We start from the raw sequence: 21,459 nt of genomic DNA, 5'->3' as shown, positions 1-21,459 counted from the left end.
CTGGTGTCTGTGGCTCAGGTTCCTCCTCACAAAGTTAGCTAGTTGGAGCTAACCTGGCTCTGGATCCTTGGTTGATCCTTAGGCAGGCTCTGGTGTCGCTGCCTCTGATGGGAGGATAGCAGGCTGCTGTGAGCGGCCTGCTCGAAGATCAGCAGAGAGGGTCTCTTGCTGCTGGAAGCTTGTTAAGCTCTGTGCTGAAGGGTCTTCAGTCGAAGAGCTGAGGTCTGTGTCCTTCCTGCACCCAGAAGGGCAGGGGAGAGCAGAGGAGCCTGTGTCCTCCGGTGAGATGGAGACGAGAAGAGTGAAGAAGAGAGAGAAAGGAAGGAGGGGAAACCTGGCTTTTGTATTGCCTGTTACATGGGGGTCACATGTCTCAAAGTGACCACTGAGGTGGGTTTCCCACTGATGTGTGGAAGATAAGGGATCTTTATTGACTGAGTTTTATGACACTCTTTGTCTCTGAGCAAGGGGCCATGTGTTCTCCATCCAAGATGCTTGTGACTCCATCTTGAATGAGCTGATCCCCAACAACATAAACACACAGCCCCCCTCCTTTGCTCTTACCCGAGTCTTTGTTCCTGTCCTGCCGATGTAGCGTGCGGTCTGCTAGCTGGACTGCAGCGTCGGGGATCAGCGGGTGAAGCCACGTCTCCGTGATGAAAATAACACTGCAGTTCCGTACAAAGCTCGTCGTGGCTGTCTGTAGTTCCAACTCGTCCATTTTGTGGGTTATGGATCTGGCGTTTGAGAGGAAAAGGCTCGGTAATGCTGGCCTGTATGGTTGTTTACGTAGCTTAGCATCCGAGCCCGACCGGCATCCCCGCTTCTGTTTCCTCTCTCTTCGCCGCCTCCTCCGCTTGCTAGGCGGGCTGACAATCCACGGGGATCCCGGCGATCTCACTATATCCTCCGGGATGTTGTGTGTCTGCCGATATTCGTCGGTAACAGCCAAGTTGTACCTCAGGCCGAGGTCGATAAGTTCCTGGCGACTAAATGTAACTTTAGCCCAACATAATTCAAAAAATAAACATAAGAAAAGTAATAAAAGGGCGCACCAAGTCGGAGAGCTAAAAGCTGCAGCACCAGTGCGCGCCGCCATCATGAGAGAGAGGAACTATGTTTAAGTTATCAATATCAATACCATAAGTTAAAACAAGATCGAGGGTGTGATTAAGGCGATGAGTTGGTTTATTAACGTGTTGAATAAAACCTATTGATTCCAACAGCGAGTTAAATGCGCAGCTAAGACTATCACGGTCAACATCTACATGGATGTTGAAATCCACTACAATTATGATTTGATCTGTCTTAAGCACTAACTCAGATAAGAACTCAGAGAACTCTGATAGGAACTCTGAATAAGGTGCAGGTGGACGATAAACTGTGACTATCATAATTGGTTTCTGTGATTTCCAACTAGGATGAGATAGATTAAGAATAAGGCTTTCAAACGATGAATATCCTGGTTTGGGTTTGGGATTGATTAATAATCTAGTATTAAAAATGGCTGCTACACCTCCTCCTCGGCCTGAGCTTCTAGGAATATGGGTATTAGCATGAGTGGGTGGAGTTGACTCATTTAGACTAACGTAATCTTCTTCATGTAACCCAGTTTCAGTTACACAGAATAAATCAATACAATTGTCAGAAATGAGGTCATTTATTAAAACAGATTTTGAGGAGAGAGACCTTATATTTAATAGTCCACATTTAAAAGTGGTATTATTTGACTTTTATTGTTGGTATTAATCTTTATTAAGTTAGAATGTCTAACTCCTCTTCTGTTTGTTATTGATTTATTTACTTTATTTTCTTTAGTTTTTACTTTAGTAGGTCGAGGGACAGACACAGTCTCTATGGGGTTTTTAATTGGTGACTGCTCGAAAAGAAGCACAGAGAAGCATGAAAGACTGCAACTCTGTGTCCTGGTCTCAGCTCTGGATTGTCATGGGTTTCTAATAAAATGTCCTTAGCTGCTAGATAAGAGAGCTGCTCCATCCAAAGTGGGATGGATGCGTCTCTCCTCATGAGACCAGGTTTCCCCCAGAAGTTTTGCCAGTTATCTAAAAACCCAATGTTGTTTTCTGGACACCACCAGAAAATGAACATAGTTCCAAAGCCACTTATGAACAGTACCAGTGTCCAGATTTTTACTGGCTGATCCTTTCAGCTCAATAATCTACAGTGTTCAAGGATTCTTTTGTAAACCAGTTTCTCCAAGATTTTTCAAAGAAATGGCAAAATTTCAAATAAATTCCTGAAACTTTATAAATCCCAGACTTTATTCACTGTTCTATAAAACCATGGCAGCAAAAACAATGATCAGACTTCTGTGTCCACACAACCGAAGACTGAAGTGAAGACCTGCTGCAGCGTGGAGGACATTTCTGAATCTGTCACTCCATCTTCAAACAACTCCTTAAATCCTAAATCGCCTTAACATTCCAGTGCCACCTTTGTATCGGGTGTTAGCACAGAGTTACCCAAACGACACATGAAGAAGACGTCAACAGACAACTTCTTGTTCATGTGCAAGTGAGAGAGCGTTAATATCCACATGGTTGTTTTTGTTTGTTTATTTTGCTACATTTGATTTGAGCACAAAATGACTGCTGCTTTGAACAGGAAACCAAGTGTCAGCTCTTATCTCTGCATCAACTGGAGTCAAACATGAACAGAACAGACGTTAACACAGAACAACAATGTTGCCATCTTCAGTCAAATGAATGGATTTCTCAGATGTCAAGAATACATCTCATCTAACAGCCAAACAGCAGAGACAGTAGTTGACCGTTGATTTTTATTGTGCCTTAAAATGGAGCAATAATCTGTGATCGAGCAAAAACCTCCTTTAACCACAAACACAAATGTTATAGTATAGTATCACGCAGGCTTGCTGTGATGACTCCGCCCACTTTGAGGAGGCGCTATGACAGTGGTTCCCAAACTTTTTCTGTTGGGCCCCCCTTTGGAGGAAGAAATTTCCCGGGGGCCCCGCGACATTTTTGCTTTAGCGATACAAATAACCTCAATATTGTTTTGTGAGAAAGCAATTTTTAAATAAAAATATGAAATGTGCAATTATAACTATAATAGCGTCATTTTTTAAACAATAAATACATTTGGATAACAAAGAATACTTTACAAATATCAATCATTTGCTGTGCAATGAATTTTTTTGTTTTAACAATACAAATGCTGTCCCCTGCCAATGTTTTGAGACACAACACACAGAAAGGTCTTTGGTGGCGTTTTCTGGTCTTGGGTTTTGGTCGTCGTGAATCATTGTTCCGTTCGGCTGACGTTGGCTTGTTGTTAATTGCACAGTTTTCTTTTTATCCAAACCTTGTCACCAGTGTAGGTTTCGATGTGGTACGTCACTTAAATGAGTCCAGCTTACAGTGAGACCAAAAGTTCCGCCTGCTAAACTTTAGTTAGGACTTAAAGAAAAAAACAGAACTCGCGCCCCCAAGATTAGAACTATGAAGTCAAGGAAAACAACATGGCTGATACTAAACTGAGTCGAGTCGATTAGAGTTAGAACTGTATAAGTTTATGTGTCTGAGCGAGATCATTGTTCAGTGATAAGATCTGATTCTGTTAATATTTGACTGCAGTTGATGGAGTCTCATCACACGTGACTTTGAGTGGACGTGATGTTTTTAATGTGAAGCTCATGAATCTCACGTCACTGATTCTGTTGGTCAGTGACTAAAATGTTTGGAAATCACTGGTTCAGAGGACATTTGTGCTTTTGGTGAAAACCAATGGGCTGTGCCGATTGTTCAATCAGCCAATGAGGGTCATGTCGGCCAATTCTGTGGTTAAAAAAAGTCTTCTTGCTGACCGGCCCACATTAGGTCAATGTGGTCCACCCATGTTAGCAGAACTTGTAATGAGTGAGTTTTATTCTCCCAGCAGGTGGCGCTCTGCTATGAATCAGATCAAGGACAGTGAAGAGGAAGCTCCGCCCTCTAAAACCACTCTGTGTGAGGAACATGAGGGTCAGAGGTGAGATGAGGATCTCATGGATCATGTGACTCGTCTCCATGTCACAGCTCAGTGTTTTATTTACACATCATGTGTTTGTAGGAGGATCCATCAACAGAGACCAGACTCTGCCAGACCTGGACCTGGACCCAGCTGTGTGTCCATGAAGAGTGACCAGTCTATAGGTCGTCTTATTAACTTCAAGGATGGACAAAAACATGGTGAACTGATGTAAGAATTTCACACATAGTAACACACACTTACATGATCCTCCACCAGGGGGAGCCTGTCTAGTCCAAAACATGTTGAATCCAGAAAAACACTCTTCTTCTCTTTGGTGGACCAATGTTGTTTTTCTGTCTCCACTAAACGTCTTCAGCCTGTCCTCGTCTCTGAATACGTTTCCAGCAGTAAATCTAGTCAGAGTCCGTGATTGGTCAGGGACTCATTGACAAGCCTCTCTGATTGTGTCTTTGAGACTTCACACATAACAAACACTAGAGACTGTCCTTCAGGGACTTTTGTCTTCAACCTGTCAAACTCATGTCATGTGAACTTGGCTGAAGAAGAATCGTAGGTGCAGCACATTGAAAACCTTGTAGAAACCAATGATTGTTTAGTCAATGACACTGAATCTTTTCTCCTCAGAGTTGATCAGCAGAGGACAGAGGTTCTCAGTGGTCAGTCTGTCCAGCAGCTTGGAGCAGACCTGGACTCCATATTTAAGGTGTGTAAATGTACAAACATGACACTACTGTTAATACTGAAGCAGAGTCCTGGGGCCTCATGTATAAACCGTGCGTACGCACAAAAAGACGGCGTACGCTTGCTTTCACGCACAGACGGCATGTATAAAAATGTACTTGGCGTGGAAGTTTGCGCATCGCAGCGAGTTTTTTAAGCATCAATATTAATATGAGAGCAGTCGCTGTGACCCTGACATTTAGTTCCTTTGTGTTTATCACTAATTCCAAAACGACCGAAAAAAACGACCAAAATAATCTATTTTTACACATTTATACATCATAAATTGACTAGTTGATCGTGCACTTTCCTTCTTTTTCTTTTATTTCCCTCTTTCTTTGCTGCCACAGTTGTCCTTTTTCTTCAGGACGAAGGCGTTTTAGAGTCATTTGTATATTCATTTGTGGGTGGGCGTGGTTTTTTGATTTGATTTGATTTGATTTGAAAGGGACCATGTGCAATTAAAAACAAAAATGTCACCATTTGATGCATTACACCAGAGTTAGCCTTGGGCTAATTTACATCTGCAGTCCCTACCTAAAGATAAATACAACACAGATAAAACATAAAATATCACTCAGCAGGTAATGTCATGTAGAAGGACAAATAAATACAGCACAGATAAAACATTACGCAACAAGTAAGAACATACAGCAATATAGGAAGTGCCCCTCACAGGTGCACACACACACACATACATACACTCACACAAATAGCCACTGGCCAATTAGTGGGTGCATTGTTGTGAGAGTTTTAGGTGTTTTTTTAAATTTTAGCTTTAAACCCACCAAGAAGTCACAGTGTTTTATATTATCTGGAATGGTGTTTCATTGTGTGACAGCTTTAACAGAAAAGGCTGCCTGTCCAAATGCTGAGTAGCGAAACGGTACAGTGCAGCTGTGTACAGATGCTGTTCTTGTGGACCTTACAGAGCCACGGTAACAAACAAACCTTTGCAGACAGGTGGGAGCCAAGCCTTTTAGGATTTTGTAGACTGTGCATACGTTTGACAAAAATCTGACATTTTCAAAAGATAGAAGATTGTGCCTGTGTAGTATGTCACAGTGATGGTACCTAAGTGTCTTTTTGTCAAATATCTTCAGTGCCTGTTTATACAGGGATTCTAAGGGCCTGATTGTTGTTTGACTAGCCTGCCCCCAACAAGTGATACAATAGGAGATGTGAGATAAAATAAGAGCATGCAGAAATATTTTTGCAACCTCTGTGGATAGGGAGGATCTAATCTGCCTGAAGTTAGCCAAGTTGTATTTGATAGTTTTTGTCATCTTTTTGATATGTTTCTTGAAACTCAAATTTGGATCAAGTAGCACACCAAGATATTTGAACTCGCTGACAGTCTCAATCTGTTCACCTCTGATGTAGATATTTACATCTGGGATGTTCAGCTTGGTGTTGGAGAAGAACATGCCTTTTGTTTTACTTACATTCAGGGTGAGACAGGATTGGTCGAGCCACTCTGCAACTCCAATCAGGGCGTTGGTTAGTTTAGAAGCAGCTTGCTGAGCTGATTTTGCATGTGTGTATAAGACGGTGTCATCAGCATGGAGTTGTACCTCTACGTCATGACAGTACTGTGGGAGGTCATTAATGTATAAACTGAATAGTAGTGGGCCTAACACAGATCCTTGAGGTACACCCATTGTGCACCTCAAGTAGCTGGAGCCTGCATCTTTAATTTTCACACAGCCTTCTATCGGATAGGTAGGACGATATCCATGCAAGTGTGTTGGACGAAAGGTTGAAGTTGGAGAGCTTAGACAAAAGGACGTTATGATTAACTGTGTCGAAGGCTTTACTTAAGTCTAAGAACACAGCTCCAACAACTTTCCACCTTTGTCCAGACCGAGTCTGATTTGCTCTGTTAGGTGGAGGATGGCTGTTTCTGTGGAATGGTGTTTTCTGAATCCAAATTGTGCTGAGTCAAAACCAGGGTTACAGCTATTTATGTGGTATGTAAGTTGGTTTATGACGATTTTCTGTACAATTTTGGAAATTACTGGCTAAGATGCTAATGGGTCTGTAGTTACTGACTATATTGCGATCACCAGATTTAAAGATAGGAGTTACAATGGCCTGTTTCCAGTGTGGAGGAAAGAAACTTTGAATAATGGAGAGGTTTGCCAAGTGAGTAATTGGAGGAATTAGTGTGGTTGAATGTTTTTTGATAAACACTGTGTCCTGATGAGAGACATCTTTGCTTTTTGAGTTTTTTAGGGAGCCAATCACTTTCTTCACTTCCTCTTCAGTGACTGTGACTAGATCAAAACCCTGTCCCACAACATTCAGGTCAGTGAGTTGTTCACCAGTCTTAAAATTATTTCCTAGTTCCTGAACATAGTCAATAAAAAAAGAATTAAAAATGGAGGCAATTTTGGCATTGATATCTTCAGTGTGATGTTGAGCTCTCCCTAAGAGACTGTTGATGCTTTTCCAAATTTCGCTGCTGTTCCCTTTAGCATCATTTAAAAGTTTGAGAAATAAGTGTGACTTGGCTAATCTAAGTTTGTTTATGACTTTGTTCCTTAGGTTTTTATAGACTAAAATGTCTGTGTCTCTTTTGGTTTGAATGGCCTTTTTTAAGGCAGCGTCTCTACTCTTCATCAGTTGCCATAGAATTTCACTAAACCAAGGCAGGTTGACCTTGTTCTTATTTTTTCTCTTGTTTTTAACGATGTGTTTATCTCTGACAATGTTGATTTTTGATGTAAATAGCTGGCAACTATTCTCCAGATTTTCAGAGTATAAAATGTCTCCCCTGTCCAAGTTATTTATCGCATTATCAAATGTTTCCTGTTTACTTTTAGGTATACAGTTAACATTTGTTGTGGCGTGAAGCTGGAGCATTAATCTTAAATCTTTTACTGGTTAATTTCCTTGCCACCAGATTTAGATTGTAGTCTGACAAGCCAGTGATCAGGTTATACGTTTTAGTTATCCTTTCAGGTTTATTGGAGAAGAAAAGATCAAGTTGTGTACTTGAACATTTTGTGATTCTGGTTGGGCCCTTTATCGGTTGTTCTAGATGGTATTTGTCTGTGATAACTTTTAGCTTTCTCCTCTTAGACTTATCTTCCCAATTGAGATTAAAATCCCCCATAATAATAATTTCTTTGTTATGGTCACATTCTTTAAGAATATCAGCAAATTCGTCATAAAATGTGTCATTGGCAGTCGGGGGTCTATAAAAGCCTATAATAATGAATGACATTTGCTGAGACAAAACAACTTTTAATGCGACATACTCAAGAGAGATTTCCGGCTTGAAATATATGCGTTCGCATTTGATAGAGTCTTTCACATACACAAGTACCCCGCCCCCTTTTCCCACGGCCCTGTCTCGTCTGAAGCATTGGAACCCGCTCATTGTAAATACATTGATGGGGGTAGAATGTTGAAGCCATGTTTCAGATATGCATAAAAAGTCCAAGTTTGAGTTCGCAAGTAAATGAGTCAACTGTTCAGTTTTTGAGACGACACTCCTGATGTTTAAATGGCCGCCCAAAAAGTTCTGCTTCAGATCCCAAACGACCTTTGCGTGGTTAACTGTTTGAAATGTTTTAATAGAGCTTTGTTTTTTAACAGCAAGATTGATGGACCTAACAGCGTTAGGAGTAGAGCTGGTGTTCCCCCGTTAGCGCCGCCGCCGTTGTGCTGGCTCGATTGTTGAAATCTAAAGCCAAGGCATCTTCTCCAAGTAGGGGGAGGCCAGGTACGAGTATTCCACAGAAACTCACCTACCTAGGCGATGTTATTGACGGGAGCAGTGACTATTGGTCCCGGATTGAGTTGTACATCTCCGGATAACAGCAGCAAGAGGAGTAGTAAGCCTATGCTGTGGATCTTCCGTGGTGGAGAGGTGAGTCCCCGCTGTCTTTTCTGGTTGCGCTGGTCAATTGTGTTCCTCATTCATCTCCGCTCAGTTTCACGTTTGATGGGATGTATAAAGAAAAGGTGCGCAGGACTTGGCGTACGCACAGTTTTATAAAGCTGAGATTTTCTTTGCGTACGTACTTTATAAACGCCGTCTTTTAGTAGGAAAGCTGCGCACTCTTTTATACATGAGGCTCCTGGTCCTGACAGTCTGGATGCTGCTCTGTGGACCTGCAGGACTTCACTCTGTCACTGATCATCTGTGGTTAAACTTCACATGTTCTGTTCCAGCTGCTGGAGGAGAACATCATCTGCTTTGTGAAGAACGAGCTGAAGAAGATCCACAAGGTTCTGGATACAGATCACACAGAAGTCTCAGAGAGTCAGAGGGAGGATGAGGAGCCGAGGAGCAGCAGAGAGGCCTTTCTGAAGATCACAGAGGACTTCTTAAGGAGGATGAAGCAGGAGAAGCTAGCTAATAGTAAGAGGACTTTTAATGTGAAAGGAAGAACATCTTATTTTCTCAATGATCCACTCACTGATTTATTTTCTTGTGTTCTGTCAGAAATCAGAGCTCCAGCTTGTCGATGTGAACTCAAATCAAACCTGAAGAAGAAGTTCCAGTGTTTGTTTGAGGGCGTGGCTAAAGCAGGAAACCCCACCCTTCTGAATGAGATCTTCACAGAGCTCTACATCACAGAGGGAGGGACTGGAGAGGTCAATGAAGAACATGAGGTCAGACAGATTGAAAGAGCTTCCTGGAAACCAGACAGACCAGAAACATCCATCAGACAAGAAGACATCTTTAAAGCCTCAGCTGGAAGAGACGGACCAATCAGAAGAGTGATGACAAAGGGCGTGGCTGGCATTGGGAAAACAGTGTTAACACAGAAGTTCACTCTGGACTGGGCTGAAGACAAAAGCAACCAGGACGTACAGTTCATGTTTCCCTTCACCTTCAGAGAGCTGAATGTGCTGAAAGAGAAGAAGTTCAGTTTGGTGGAACTCATCCATCACTTCTTCACTGAAACCAAAGAAGCAGGAATCTGCAGGTTTGAAGACTTTAAGGTGGTCTTCATCTTTGATGGTCTGGACGAGTGTCGACTTTCTCTGGACTTCCACAACACTGAGATCCTAACTGACGTCACAGCGTCCACCTCAGTGAACGTGCTGCTGACAAACCTCATCAGGGGGAAACTGCTTCCCTCTGCTCGCCTCTGGATAACCACACGACCTGCAGCAGCCAATCAGATCCCTCCTGACTGTGTGGACATGGTGACAGAGGTCAGAGGGTTCACAGATCCACAGAAGGTGGACTACTTTAGGAAGAGGTTCAGAGAGGAGGAGCAGGCCAGGAGGATCATCTCCCACATCCAGACATCACGAAGCCTCCACATTATGTGCCACATCCCAGTCTTCTGCTGGATCACTGCAACAGTTCTGGAGAACATGCTGAAAACCAGAGATGGAGGAGAACTGCCCAAGACCCTGACTGAGATGTACATCCACTTCCTGGTGGTTCAGTCCAAAGTGAAGAGGGTCAAATATGATGGAGGAGCTGAGACAGATCCACACTGGAGTCCAGAGAACAGGAAGATGATTGAGTCTCTGGGGAAACTGGCTTTTGAGCAGCTGCAGAAAGGAAACCTGATCTTCTATGAATCAGACCTGACAGAGTGTGGCATCGATATCACAGCAGCTTCAGTTTACTCAGGAGTCTTCACTCAGATCTTTAAAGAGGAGAGCGGCCTGTACCAGGACAAGGTCTTCTGCTTTGTTCATCTGAGTGTTCAGGAGTTTCTGGCTGCTCTTCATGTTCATCTGACCTTCATCACCTCTGGAACAAATCTGTTGTCAGAAGAACCAACAACGAGCCAGTGGTCCATACAACCAAACAAACCTGAACTGAATCATCTGCACCAGAGTGCTGTGGACGAGGCCTTACTGAGTCCAAATGGACACCTGGACTTGTCCCTCCGCTTCCTCCTGGGTCTTTCACTGGAGACCAATCAGAAGCTCTTAAGAGGTCTACTGACACAAACAGGAAGTGGTTCACAGACCAATCAGGAAACAGTTGAGTACATCAAGAAGAAGATCAGTGAGAATCTGTCAGCAGAGAGAAGCATCAACCTGTTCCACTGTCTGAATGAACTGAACCATCGTTCTCTTGTGGAGGAGATCCAAGAGTCCCTCACATCAGGACGCCTGTCCACAAAGACACTGTCTCCTGCTCAGTGGTCAGCTCTGGTCTTCATCTTACTGTCACCAGGAAAAGAGCTGGAAGAGTTTGACCTGAAGAAATACTCTGCTTCCGAGGAGGCTCTTCTGAAGCTGCTGCCGGTGGTCAAAGCCTCCAACAAAGCTCTGTACATGGATCAGTATATAAATATTAATAAGACATATTCTAAAGAGCACAAGACAAACATGTTTAACCTTTTGTTCATCACTGTTTTCTACCTCAGACTGAGTGGCTGTAAACTCTCAGAGAGAAGCTGTGAAGCTCTGTCCTCAGTCCTCAGCTCTGTGTCCTCTAGTCTGAGACACGTCGACCTGAGTAACAACGACCTGCACGATCCAGGAGTGAAGTTGCTGTGTGATGGACTGAAGAGTCCTCACTGTTCTCTGGAGACTCTCAGGTCAGGACTATGACTCAGACTCTTTGTGCTCAGCTGATTTATATGGACAATTCTACTCTGATTATTTATTTTTTATTTATTTTTTATAATTTTTTTTTATTGACATTCAGAAACAGACATTCACATCCGGCAAAACATACATGCATACATCTCACATCTGTTGTCTGCTCTAAATGCCTAGACAAAAAAAACAAACAATGAAAAAAGGAAAAACACACATTAGCAACTATGTACACGTTAGATTTCCACAGTTCCTCCAGCAGACAGGGGAATTATCATCATAGTGAGACTTCTGAGAAGGTGTAATAAAGTACCTAATCAAGCTTTTCCATCCAAATTCCCTCCACTTCTGTGAGCTGGTACATCTCCATTGATACCTCCAAATTGTTGTCCATTCTTCCTCAGATATATTTATCCCTCCTTCCTTCTCCCATTTTATTTTAATATATGAAGTAGAGTGAGATTTCAAATTAGACAGACCCTTATATAAGCATGACACACTTTTATTAATAGCTTCTGAATCGTAGGCTTTTGTAAATAATTGAATTAGACATGTGTTTATCTTTGTTAGATTTTTCATCTTTGTATTGACGTAATGCCATAACTGCAGGTATCTATAAAAGTATTGTTTTTCTAAAACATGTGTCCTTTTAAGCGTTTCAAAACTGAGTAACTTTCCATCTTTCATTACTCTACATAAGGCTGTTATACCGTTAGCTATCCAGTCCTTAAATCTAGAATCCAATTTATTAGGTCTAAAATCTGAATCATAAGCACACCATTTAAGAGCCAAAATATCATTTTCAAGTTTATGTTCTTTTATAATAATTTTCCATACTTTAAGGGTCCACGCCACCCATGGATTATCAATGTTATTTATGTGGGTTTGCAAGTTATTATCAGCTAAAATTGCCTGTATGGGGATGGAGGGCATTTTTTCCTCAATGCTTTTCCATTGAGCTGTATATGACGGGTTGCACCAGCATACCACTGCTCTCATCTGCGCTGCAAAATAATAATATCTAAAATAAGGCAAGCCCCATCCTCCCTTTTGTTTAACCAGCTGTAAGGTTTTGAGGCGAACTGCTATATTCCTGGATAGCAGTTTCTCCCACTCGTTAAATTGGTTTTGGTTAATCTCTATTGGCAATGTTTGAAATAAAAATAAAAGTCTTGGCAATATGATCATTTTAAGTCAATTCTTGAACTAAGGCTAAAGAAGGGAATTAAGTTCCATCTTGCTATATCATCCTTTATTTTTTTATGTATGGGTGAATCGTTATATTCCGATAATTTTGTAAGATCTTTTGGTAGGTTGATGCCTAAGTATTTAAAGGACTCTGTTTGCCATGTCAAGGGGTAGCTACTTTTGATTTCTCTTGGTGGGCAGTAGTTATATGAGAGTATTTGGGTTTTACTCATGTTGATTTTGTACCCAGATAATTGGCTATATTGTTCAAATGCTTGCATCAATTTAGGCAGAGAGTGAGTTGGTTGCGCAAGGTATATCAAAATATCGTCTGCATAACAGGCCAATTTATATTCCGTCCCTTTAATAATGATTCCCTTAATATCTTCTTTTTGTCTGATGTACTGAGCTAGGGGTTCCAAATATAATGCGAAGAGTAGTGGTGACCATGCACAGCCCTGTCTGGTGCCCCTTTCTAGGGTGAAACTATTTGACAACTATCCATTGACCTTGACCCTGGCGGTAGGTTTGTCATATAGTGCCTGTATGGTTTTAATAATTGTATCGTGGAAGCCAATTCTATGCAACACTCTGTAGAGAAAAATCCAGTTAACCGCATCAAAGGCCTTTTCAGCATCTACGCTCATCACAATTGCTTCAGTTTGATTTCTTTGTATATGATCCATAATATGTAGTGTCTTTCATTACATTACATTAAATTACATGTCATTTAGCAGACACTTTTATCCAAAGCGACTTACAATAAGTGCATTTAAACATTTGGGTACAAACAAGAGCTAGAAGTAAGTAAGAGCTTCAAGTAAGCCAAACTATGAAGTGCTAGTCATAAGTGCTATGTATAAGTTTTTTTTTTTTTTTGTGTTGGTGTATGAAACCTGTCTGATCATTATGTATCAGTGTCGGCAGGAATTCTTCTAATCGTTTGGCCATAACAGAAGTAAATAATTTATAGTCCACATTAAGAACAGAGATTGGCCTAAAAGAGCCACACTCCACTTTATCCTTGCCTTCTTTTGGTATGGCTGAAATTATTGCCTCCTTCCAGCTGGGTGGCGTTAGCGCATTTTTTAAAGCCCAATTCAGAGTAGGAAGTAAAACAGGTATTAGCTCTTTTTTAAATTCCTTGTACCACTCTGCCGTGTAGCCATCAGATCCTGGTGATTTGCTTAATTTAAATCTACCAATTGCAACTTTTAATTCTTCTTCAGTTATATCCGCAGTCATCATTTTATTTTGATTTTCATCGAGAGTGGGTAAATCTAGGGAATTCAGGAAGCTGTCAATTTGGGCCACACTCCCACCTGGGACTTCAGAATATAAGGTTTTGTAAAACACTTCAAAAGCTTCCTGAATTTCATTTAGTTTATTTTTTATCGCTTTTGTCCTTGGATCCCTAATTTTATGAATTGTATTTTCGGCTATCCTTTTTTTCAATTTTCATGCCAATACTTTCATAGATTTGGAGCCATGTTCGTAGTGTTTCTGTTTCAGAAACATTAAATCTTTCTCGATTTCTTGTGTGGCCAAATTATTAATTTCATTCCTGGTGTGTCTAATTTCTCTCAATGTATTCTGTGCCAAATCTAATTTATGTTTTCCTTCTAGTACCTTAAGCTTGTTTTTTAAATCCTCTAACTTTTTATTCCTATTTTTCTTCTTAAATGACGATATTGCTATAATTTTCCCTCTCAGAACAGCCTTCAGAGTATCCCATAACATGGGAGGTGAAACCTCTCCAGTATCATTGAATTCTAAGAAGAGACAAATTTCTGATTTAATTTGTGCCTTAAAAGACAGATCATTCAACAGACTGGAATTCAATTTCCATGTATTATTTTTTGATCGCAGGCCAAAATCAGCGGATAAGTATACTGGTGCATGGTCACTTAGATCTATTGTCCCGATTCCACAAGTATGTATTTTATCTTTATCCTTCCCAAATGTTATGAAATAATCTATTCTTGTATAGAGAGAGTGAGGAGCAGAGTAGTAAGTGTAATCCCTTCTGTTAGGGAAAAAATCTCGCCATATATCAATCAAGCCCACCTCCTCAAATAGTGTGTGTACTTTCTTATATAAGGACTTCCTATCCTGGGTTTTTCCACAAGATGAGTCCAACTTTGGCTGCAGATGTATATTTAGATCCCCTCCACAGATCAAGAGGCCTTCTGTTTCAGTTACCATGATATTGGTTATTTTTTGGAAGAAACTAATGTCACTCCCTGGGGGTGCATAGACATTCAGTAAGGTTATTGGATTCCCATCTATCTTACCCCTTACTTAAAATAAACGTGCCCTCTTTATCACCCATTTCGAATACTTTTTCAAAATGTAGCTTGTTTGAAATGAGAATAGCAACTCCTCTTCTATGTCCTGATTTGTATGAAGAAAAAAACAGATTTGTAAAGCCCCTTTTCTTTAGCTTTATATGCTCCTTGTCTGTCAAATGGGTCTCTTGTAAATAAACCACATGGGCTTGTTCTGTTCTCACTTTTACTACGGATTTTACTACGTTTAACTGGATTCAACAGCCCATTGACATTAAACGAAACGAATTTTAATTTGTCACTAGCCATACTTATTTACTTGTAAGTGTACCAACAAACTTAACAAGATGAAAATTGAAAGATCTGCTCCCTGAACAAATAACAACACCAAACATAAGCAAGAAATAGAAAAAAGGATAAACAAAAAGAGTGATCCCAAGGCTGGGGTCTCTAAGAAAAGACCCTGGCCTGAGCTAGATAAAATATCTAGCTGTGAGGGAAAGCCTCTCCCACCTGTGGGCTGAGGGCCCCCACCATGGCGCTCTAAAAAAGAAAAGAAAAGGTCTCTGTTCATTCCACAGAAAATGTGTCCTTATACAGCAACCCTCGCCTGTATATATATTCTCATTATGTGGTGAATATAGCACGTTCTGTTTAGCTTTCCAAGTCTTCAAAAATCAGTCAAAGCTTATACTTCTTCTGGAGAGGATGGGGACTGCCTTCTGAAAGCTTGCAGTTTCTCCTTGATACCCTTCTCTCGCTCCTCACCTGTCCCTGATTATTTTTTTAATTACATATGTGAATAGATTTTCTTGAACTCCTCCTCAGAATGAGTGGCTGTAACCTCTCAGAGAGAAGCTGTGAAGCTCTGTCCTCAGTCCTCAGCTCTGTGTCCTCTAGTCTGAGACACGTGGACCTGAGTAACAACGACCTGCAGGATCCAGGAGTGAAGCTGCTGTGTGATGGACTGAAGAGTCCTCACTTTTCTCTGGAGACTCTCAGGTCAGGACTATGACTCAGACTCTTTGCTTCTTTAGGTTCTTGTTGATGAAGATGTTTTTTTTCTGAATCACTGAGTTCTTCATATCTTCTTAACTCCAGTCTGTCAGGTTGTCTGGTCTCAGAGGAAGGATGTTCTTCTCTGACCTCAGCTCTGAACTCCAACCCCTCCCATCTGAGAGAACTGGACCTGAGTAACAATAACCTGCAGGATCCAGGAGTGAAGCTGCTGTGTGATGGACTGAAGAGTCCTCACTGTTCTCTGGAGACTCTCAGGTCAGAACTCTGACTTAGACTCTTTGCTTCTTTAGGTTCTTGTTGATGAAGATGTTTTTTTCTGAATCACTGAGTTCATCATATCTTCTTAACTCCAGTCTGTCAGGTTGTCTGGTCTCAAAGGAAGGATGTTCTTCTCTGACCTCAGCTCTGAACTCCAACCCCTCCCATCTGAGAGAACTGGACCTGAGTAACAATGACCTGCAGGATCCAGGAGTGAAGCTGCTGTGTGATGGACTGAAGAGTCCTCACTGTTCTCTGGAGACTCTCAGGTTGGTGCTCAGCTGATTTAAATGGACAATTCTACTCTGATTATTTTTTTAATTACATATGTGAATATATTTTCTTGAACTCCTCCTCAGAATGAGTGGCTGTAAACTCTCAGAGAGAAGCTGTGAAGCTCTGTCCTCAGTCCTCAGCTCTGTGTCCTCTCGTCTGAGACACGTGGACCTGAGTAACAACGACTTGCAGGATCAAGGAGTGAAGCTGCTGTGTGATGGACAGAAGAGTCCTCACTGTTCTCTGGAGACTCTCAGGTCAGAACTCTGACTCAGACTCTTTGCTTCTTTAGGTTCTTGTTGATGAAGATGTTTTTTCTGAATCACTGAGTTCATCATATCTTCTTAACTCCAGTCTGTCAGGTTGTCTGGTCTCAGAGGAAGGATGTTCTTCTCTGACCTCAGCTCTGAACTCCAACCCCTCCCATCTGAGAGAACTGGACCTGAGCTACAATCATCCAGGAGACTCAGGAGAGAAGCTGCTGTCTGCTGGACTGAAGAGTCCTCACTGGAGACTGGACACTCTCAGGTATTCTCCTCTTCCTCCTCCTCCTTCCTCTTCATGTTCATCAGCAGTATTCAAACTTGTCAGCAGGTTCAGGTTGAAGATGTCCTGTTATTATGTTTTCCTCTGTCAGTGAGTATCACCAAACATTAGTGACACTTTTTAAACACCTGTTGTTCTTCTCCTTCTTCTGGCTCCTCCCTTTAGGGGGCGCCACAGCAGATCATCTGCCTGATAGATATTGTTCTTGTTTGACAATAAACTAGAAAACTAGAAACAAACACTAGACTCTGGTGAGAACGAGTGAATGTCACGTAGTTCAGCCTGAGAAACGACCAGAACCATGAACTGGACAGATCATCTGCACAGAGTAGCAGCATCATGTGAGAAGTCCTGGTACTGGGTACAGAACAGTCCTGGTCCACTTCAAACAGTCTACGGTCAAACTAAAGTAAAGATGTCTTTATTCTGTGGTGTTTGTAGTGAGTTGTGCACGAGATGTTCGTCATCTAACAGCAACAATCAAGTTGTTCTTCATTCTTCATTCAACGGTGAAAACACACAAGTTTTGGAAGCAGCAGTAACAGCGACGAGCCTCCGCAGCAGCAGCTGCATAAGTAGCCATGTGTTTCCTCTGTGACGCGCAGCTGAAAAAAACATGAAAGCACTGGAAACTAGGTATCGATTCAAGCAAGCGATCAAACAACCGTAATTCAAATACAAAGTTTATGGTTTTTAGACCCACAATACTGCGATTTGAAACACTGTAAAAAATACAAATGAAATCCCTCTATTTTGTCTATTTTCTTTGTTTACTTGGTTTGTGCTGGGCCAACTTGGTTGTTGGAGTGAAGCTGCTGTGTCTTCTGTGTTGTCCACGTGGTGGCGCTGTTGAGTAAATGCGTAGCCTCCTGAAACTGTGGTCTCTGGTTCTGCAGACACCGGCCGTTTCTCAATATCCATACTTGTGCGTACTTGTGCGTACTTGCGTACTCCGGTACTGTTCAAGTGCTGTTCCAATTCTCAAATAAGCGAACAGCTAGGACCCAGAAGTATTCTCGCTCCGCCCATTTTTACCAGGTATGCATCGGAGGTGACTTAAGCGTACTTGGGATGGCCATGTATCCCAGAATACTGAAGTATATGAACTAAGATGAACACATTAACACAGCTAAAGTTTATTACTTAAATGTATTGATGATTGACATTAATAAGTAAACATGAGACAAGAGGGTCTCTGGGACACATGACAAGTCAGACCATACGTTTTACAATAGGCATCCTGTATAGGACAGGAAACTTGAGGGTCTGTTTTGAATATGGTTAGTTAGGAAATATAGATGTCTCTTGTTTGACTAAATGGTGATATTGTCCAATTTAAAGATCATGGGACAGTATGGTATATCCGGACCCAACTTGTTTTTCAAGTTGTTGCATTATGGAAAAAAGGCGGGGGTCCAAACATGTGATGCCTGCAAATAAGAATGCTAGAAAATCTATATAAGGTTAGTTTTGCTTTTCTGAGGCAGAATTGTTCGGAGATTCGGCAAGAACACATTCTCCCGAGCTGCTGCAGAGCTTGGTTCTGACGCCTGACTTGTGACTAAATAAAATCCCTTTGTTCGGTACAAGTCCTGTGTCAGTGGGGTCTTTTCCTGCATCATCAACTCATCACCTATCGTTCATAAGAAGAAGGAAGCCTGACAAAAACGACATTACATTTCGGCGGAGCATTGCAGCTGATAATAGAAATATAAATCTGAAATAAATATTTTTCTTTGTCCCAGAATAAAGTTTTAACATCATTTGAGGCGAGAAATGAGTCATTTAGAAATCAAACATGTGGTTTGTGTATGAAGATATGACGTATTTATAGTTTGGCAGCGACGTTTGTCGGAGGTGATAAGCTCCGCCTCTGCGGACGCTCGGCGCTCACTGTGCCCGGCACAGAGCAGCGTGACCTCGGCCTGTCCTGATGAAATGATCCGCTGGCTCAGACGTCGCTGTCATTAGATGCTCGGTGTGATCCATAGATTTGTTGTTGACGTGTTATTTTGTTTTTAATGGAAATGTTTTGACCTGACAGTTTAAAAGTTTGTATATTGTTAATGTTTTTTTTTATTTTAACTTTGAATGTTAGATTTATATTAAAGTCGCACGGTCATTGTATCTGTATTTAAATATAATATGTAAATATTAGATATGTAGAGTAGTATATATTTGTACAAGTCATATATATATATATATATATATATATATAATATATACTACTCTACAATGCTGTAATATATCTATTTTCCACATTGTATAATTTGTATTGTATATTTTAATAGAAATAAATTAATAAATGAAGTTAAATATTTAAAATGTAAAAATCATAACAACATATATATGCATTTATTAAAAGTATTTCATATGTTCATTAATCAACACCGTAGGTGGCGCTAATGAGGCTGCAGCACTGCAGAACTACAGCAGAACTACAGCAGAACAATACATACATACTTGCATACTTGAGTATTGAGAAACAACCACATACTTGTGTACTCCCGTACTTGGCAAGTATATACTCCCAGCGTACTTCTCAAGTATATACTTCCCAAGTAAGCAAGTACATACTTGCTTACTTGAGTATTGAGAAACAGCCACCGTCTTCTCTTTGAAACACACCTGTCCTTGTAGTTCATCATTGTGTCCACCAGAGTGCGTCATTAAGACAACAGTTTGGACTCATGTTGGACAGAAACTCATTCAGACTGTTTCTTCCTCCAGGATGGACCATGCTGGAGAGCAGTGGTTAAAACCTGGTCTCAGGAAGTGTAAGTATGGATTTACAGGAAATAACAACATATCAGCTGATCATCAATAAACTGCAGCTGTGTCTCGTTGTCTTCATCAGATTCATGTGAACTGGAACTGGACACAAACACAATGAACAGAAAACTCAAACTGTCTGACGACAACAGGAAAGTGACCTTTGTGACAGAAGATCAGTCGTATCCTGATCATCCAGACAGATTTGAGTCCTGGCCTCAGCTGCTGTGTAGACCTGGTCTGACTGGTGACTGTTACTGGGAGGTCGAGTGGAGAGGAACTGTTTATATATCACTGAGTTACAGAGGAATCAAGAGGAAAGGCATCAGTTCTGACTGTTGGTTTGGAGATAATGATCAGTCCTGGAGTCTGTTCTGCTCTGATGATCATGGTAACTCTGTCTTTCACTGTGGGACACGAACATCCATCATGTCCTCTGTCTCTCACAGAGTATCAGTGTATGTGGACTGTCCTGCTGGGACTCTGTCCTTCTACAGCGTCTCCTCTGACTTACTGATCCACCTCCACACCTTCAGGACCACATTCACTGAACCAGTTTATCCTGGGTTCCTGGTCTGGCCTGGTTCCTCAGTGTCTCTGTGTCCTCTGTAGGACATGAAGAGACAGCAGCTTCAGTGGTGGACGAGGTCAAAGCTCGTCACAGTCATTCTTCGTTGAAACTATCAATAAATAAAGACTTCAAAAATCAACATGTCTGTCATTAACTGAGCCGCCGTCCTGCGCTGTGAGCGCCCCCTGCTGCTGAGAACCAGCCTGAAACACACAGGTTCACACACACTGAGATAAAAATAACAAAAAGTGAATGTTTGAAAGTGAAATTAAAAGATACAGAAAGTAAAATCAATTAAAAATGAATAAATGCTTTATATAAAATAAAAAGAAAGAAGTCAAAATAATATAAAATAAAATTCAAGTTTTTCAATCCAATAGAAAACAAAGTAAATAAAGATGTTAAGAGTTTGACTCTTTGTCTGAAGAACATCATCTTCTCACTGACGAGTCTTTCTGTCCCAGCATGCACTGCTTCTCCTCCTCCTCCTCTTCATGCTGCCTGACAACAGCGCCCCCTGCTGCGTGTGAGCAGAACAACACTCAGAGTTACACACACACACACACACGGAAAATGAAACACACATGAGCAGATTATGCCATGAATGAGGAAGTGTGGTTTCTGCTGTGATGCAGGTGAAACTGAGTGCGCGTGACCTCAGGATGACCTCTGTCCTCCTGCTGCTCTGTGAACGACAGCGAAGAACGTGTCCACAGTGACAGGAAACTCATGACACTCAGAGGGTTTTTGCACTTTCCAAACATCATCAGTGTCTGTGGTTTCTGTTTCTGTGGCTTAATGAAGAATGACATTTTCAACATCAATAAAAACCACATCATATCACTTTAATCTACTTTGTTGTGTTGATGACGAGGTACTGACACCTAATACAATCTATGTCAGATTAAGTCTACGCTCTTTTAGGTCATAGATTAACAGCTCCATCCACTCACTCTCCCACACCAAAGCCCATAGAGAAAACCAGTGATTTTAGCTGCGGGGACACAGGAGCTGCTGGTCCTCTGCTGCCTCGTGTGGTCACTTTGTATCACTGACGTCAATCTGAACAAAGGATTTCAAGTGGTGATGGAGGCAGCATTGTGTGTGTGTGTGTGTGTGTGTGTGTGTTTGTGTGGGAGAGTGTGTGTGTGTATGCACTTGTATTAGTGACAAATCAGGACATTTTTATGATAACACACCAACAATATCAGTACATTGAAAAATATGAGGACATTTTAGAGGTCCTCATTTATCTGACCATTATATGGTGTTCTGGAC

At 41.4% G+C, this 21,459-nt stretch overlaps 1 protein-coding gene across 1 annotated transcript; it reads left to right on the top strand.

Annotated features, from left to right (window-relative positions):
- Positions 1 to 8,165: 8,165 nt before the first annotated feature.
- Positions 8,166 to 20,278, top strand: LOC131444090 (NLR family CARD domain-containing protein 3-like). Its single transcript, XM_058614230.1, has 6 exons — positions 8,166 to 8,196; positions 9,245 to 10,991; positions 11,088 to 11,261; positions 16,376 to 16,549; positions 19,569 to 19,615; positions 19,696 to 20,278. Exons 1-6 carry the CDS (start codon positions 8,166 to 8,168, stop codon positions 20,220 to 20,222), a joined length of 2,700 nt encoding a protein of 899 aa, XP_058470213.1. The 3' UTR covers positions 20,223 to 20,278.
- Positions 20,279 to 21,459: the final 1,181 nt, after the last annotated feature.

Source organism: Solea solea, chromosome 17 (assembly GCF_958295425.1).
Source record: "Solea solea chromosome 17, fSolSol10.1, whole genome shotgun sequence".
Classification (NCBI taxonomy): domain Eukaryota; kingdom Metazoa; phylum Chordata; class Actinopteri; order Pleuronectiformes; family Soleidae; genus Solea; species Solea solea.
The sequence above is the reverse complement of the archived record's forward strand: the minus strand, read 5'-3'. Positions and strand labels throughout refer to the sequence as shown.

What these genes read in the sequence shown, in the direction of transcription:
- LOC131444090 (XM_058614230.1), top strand. Translation starts at nt 8,166, where the DNA reads ATGCATAAAAAGTCCAAGTTTGAGTTCGCAA. An exon ending in GTCCAAGTTTGAGTTCGCAA is followed by an intron (nt 8,197 to 9,244) that starts GTAAATGAGTCA and finishes TGAAGAAGAAGT; the next exon opens with TCCAGTGTTTGTTTGAGGGC. An exon ending in TGTTCTCTGGAGACTCTCAG is followed by an intron (nt 11,262 to 16,375) that starts GTCAGGACTATG and finishes ACTCCTCCTCAG; the next exon opens with AATGAGTGGCTGTAAACTCT.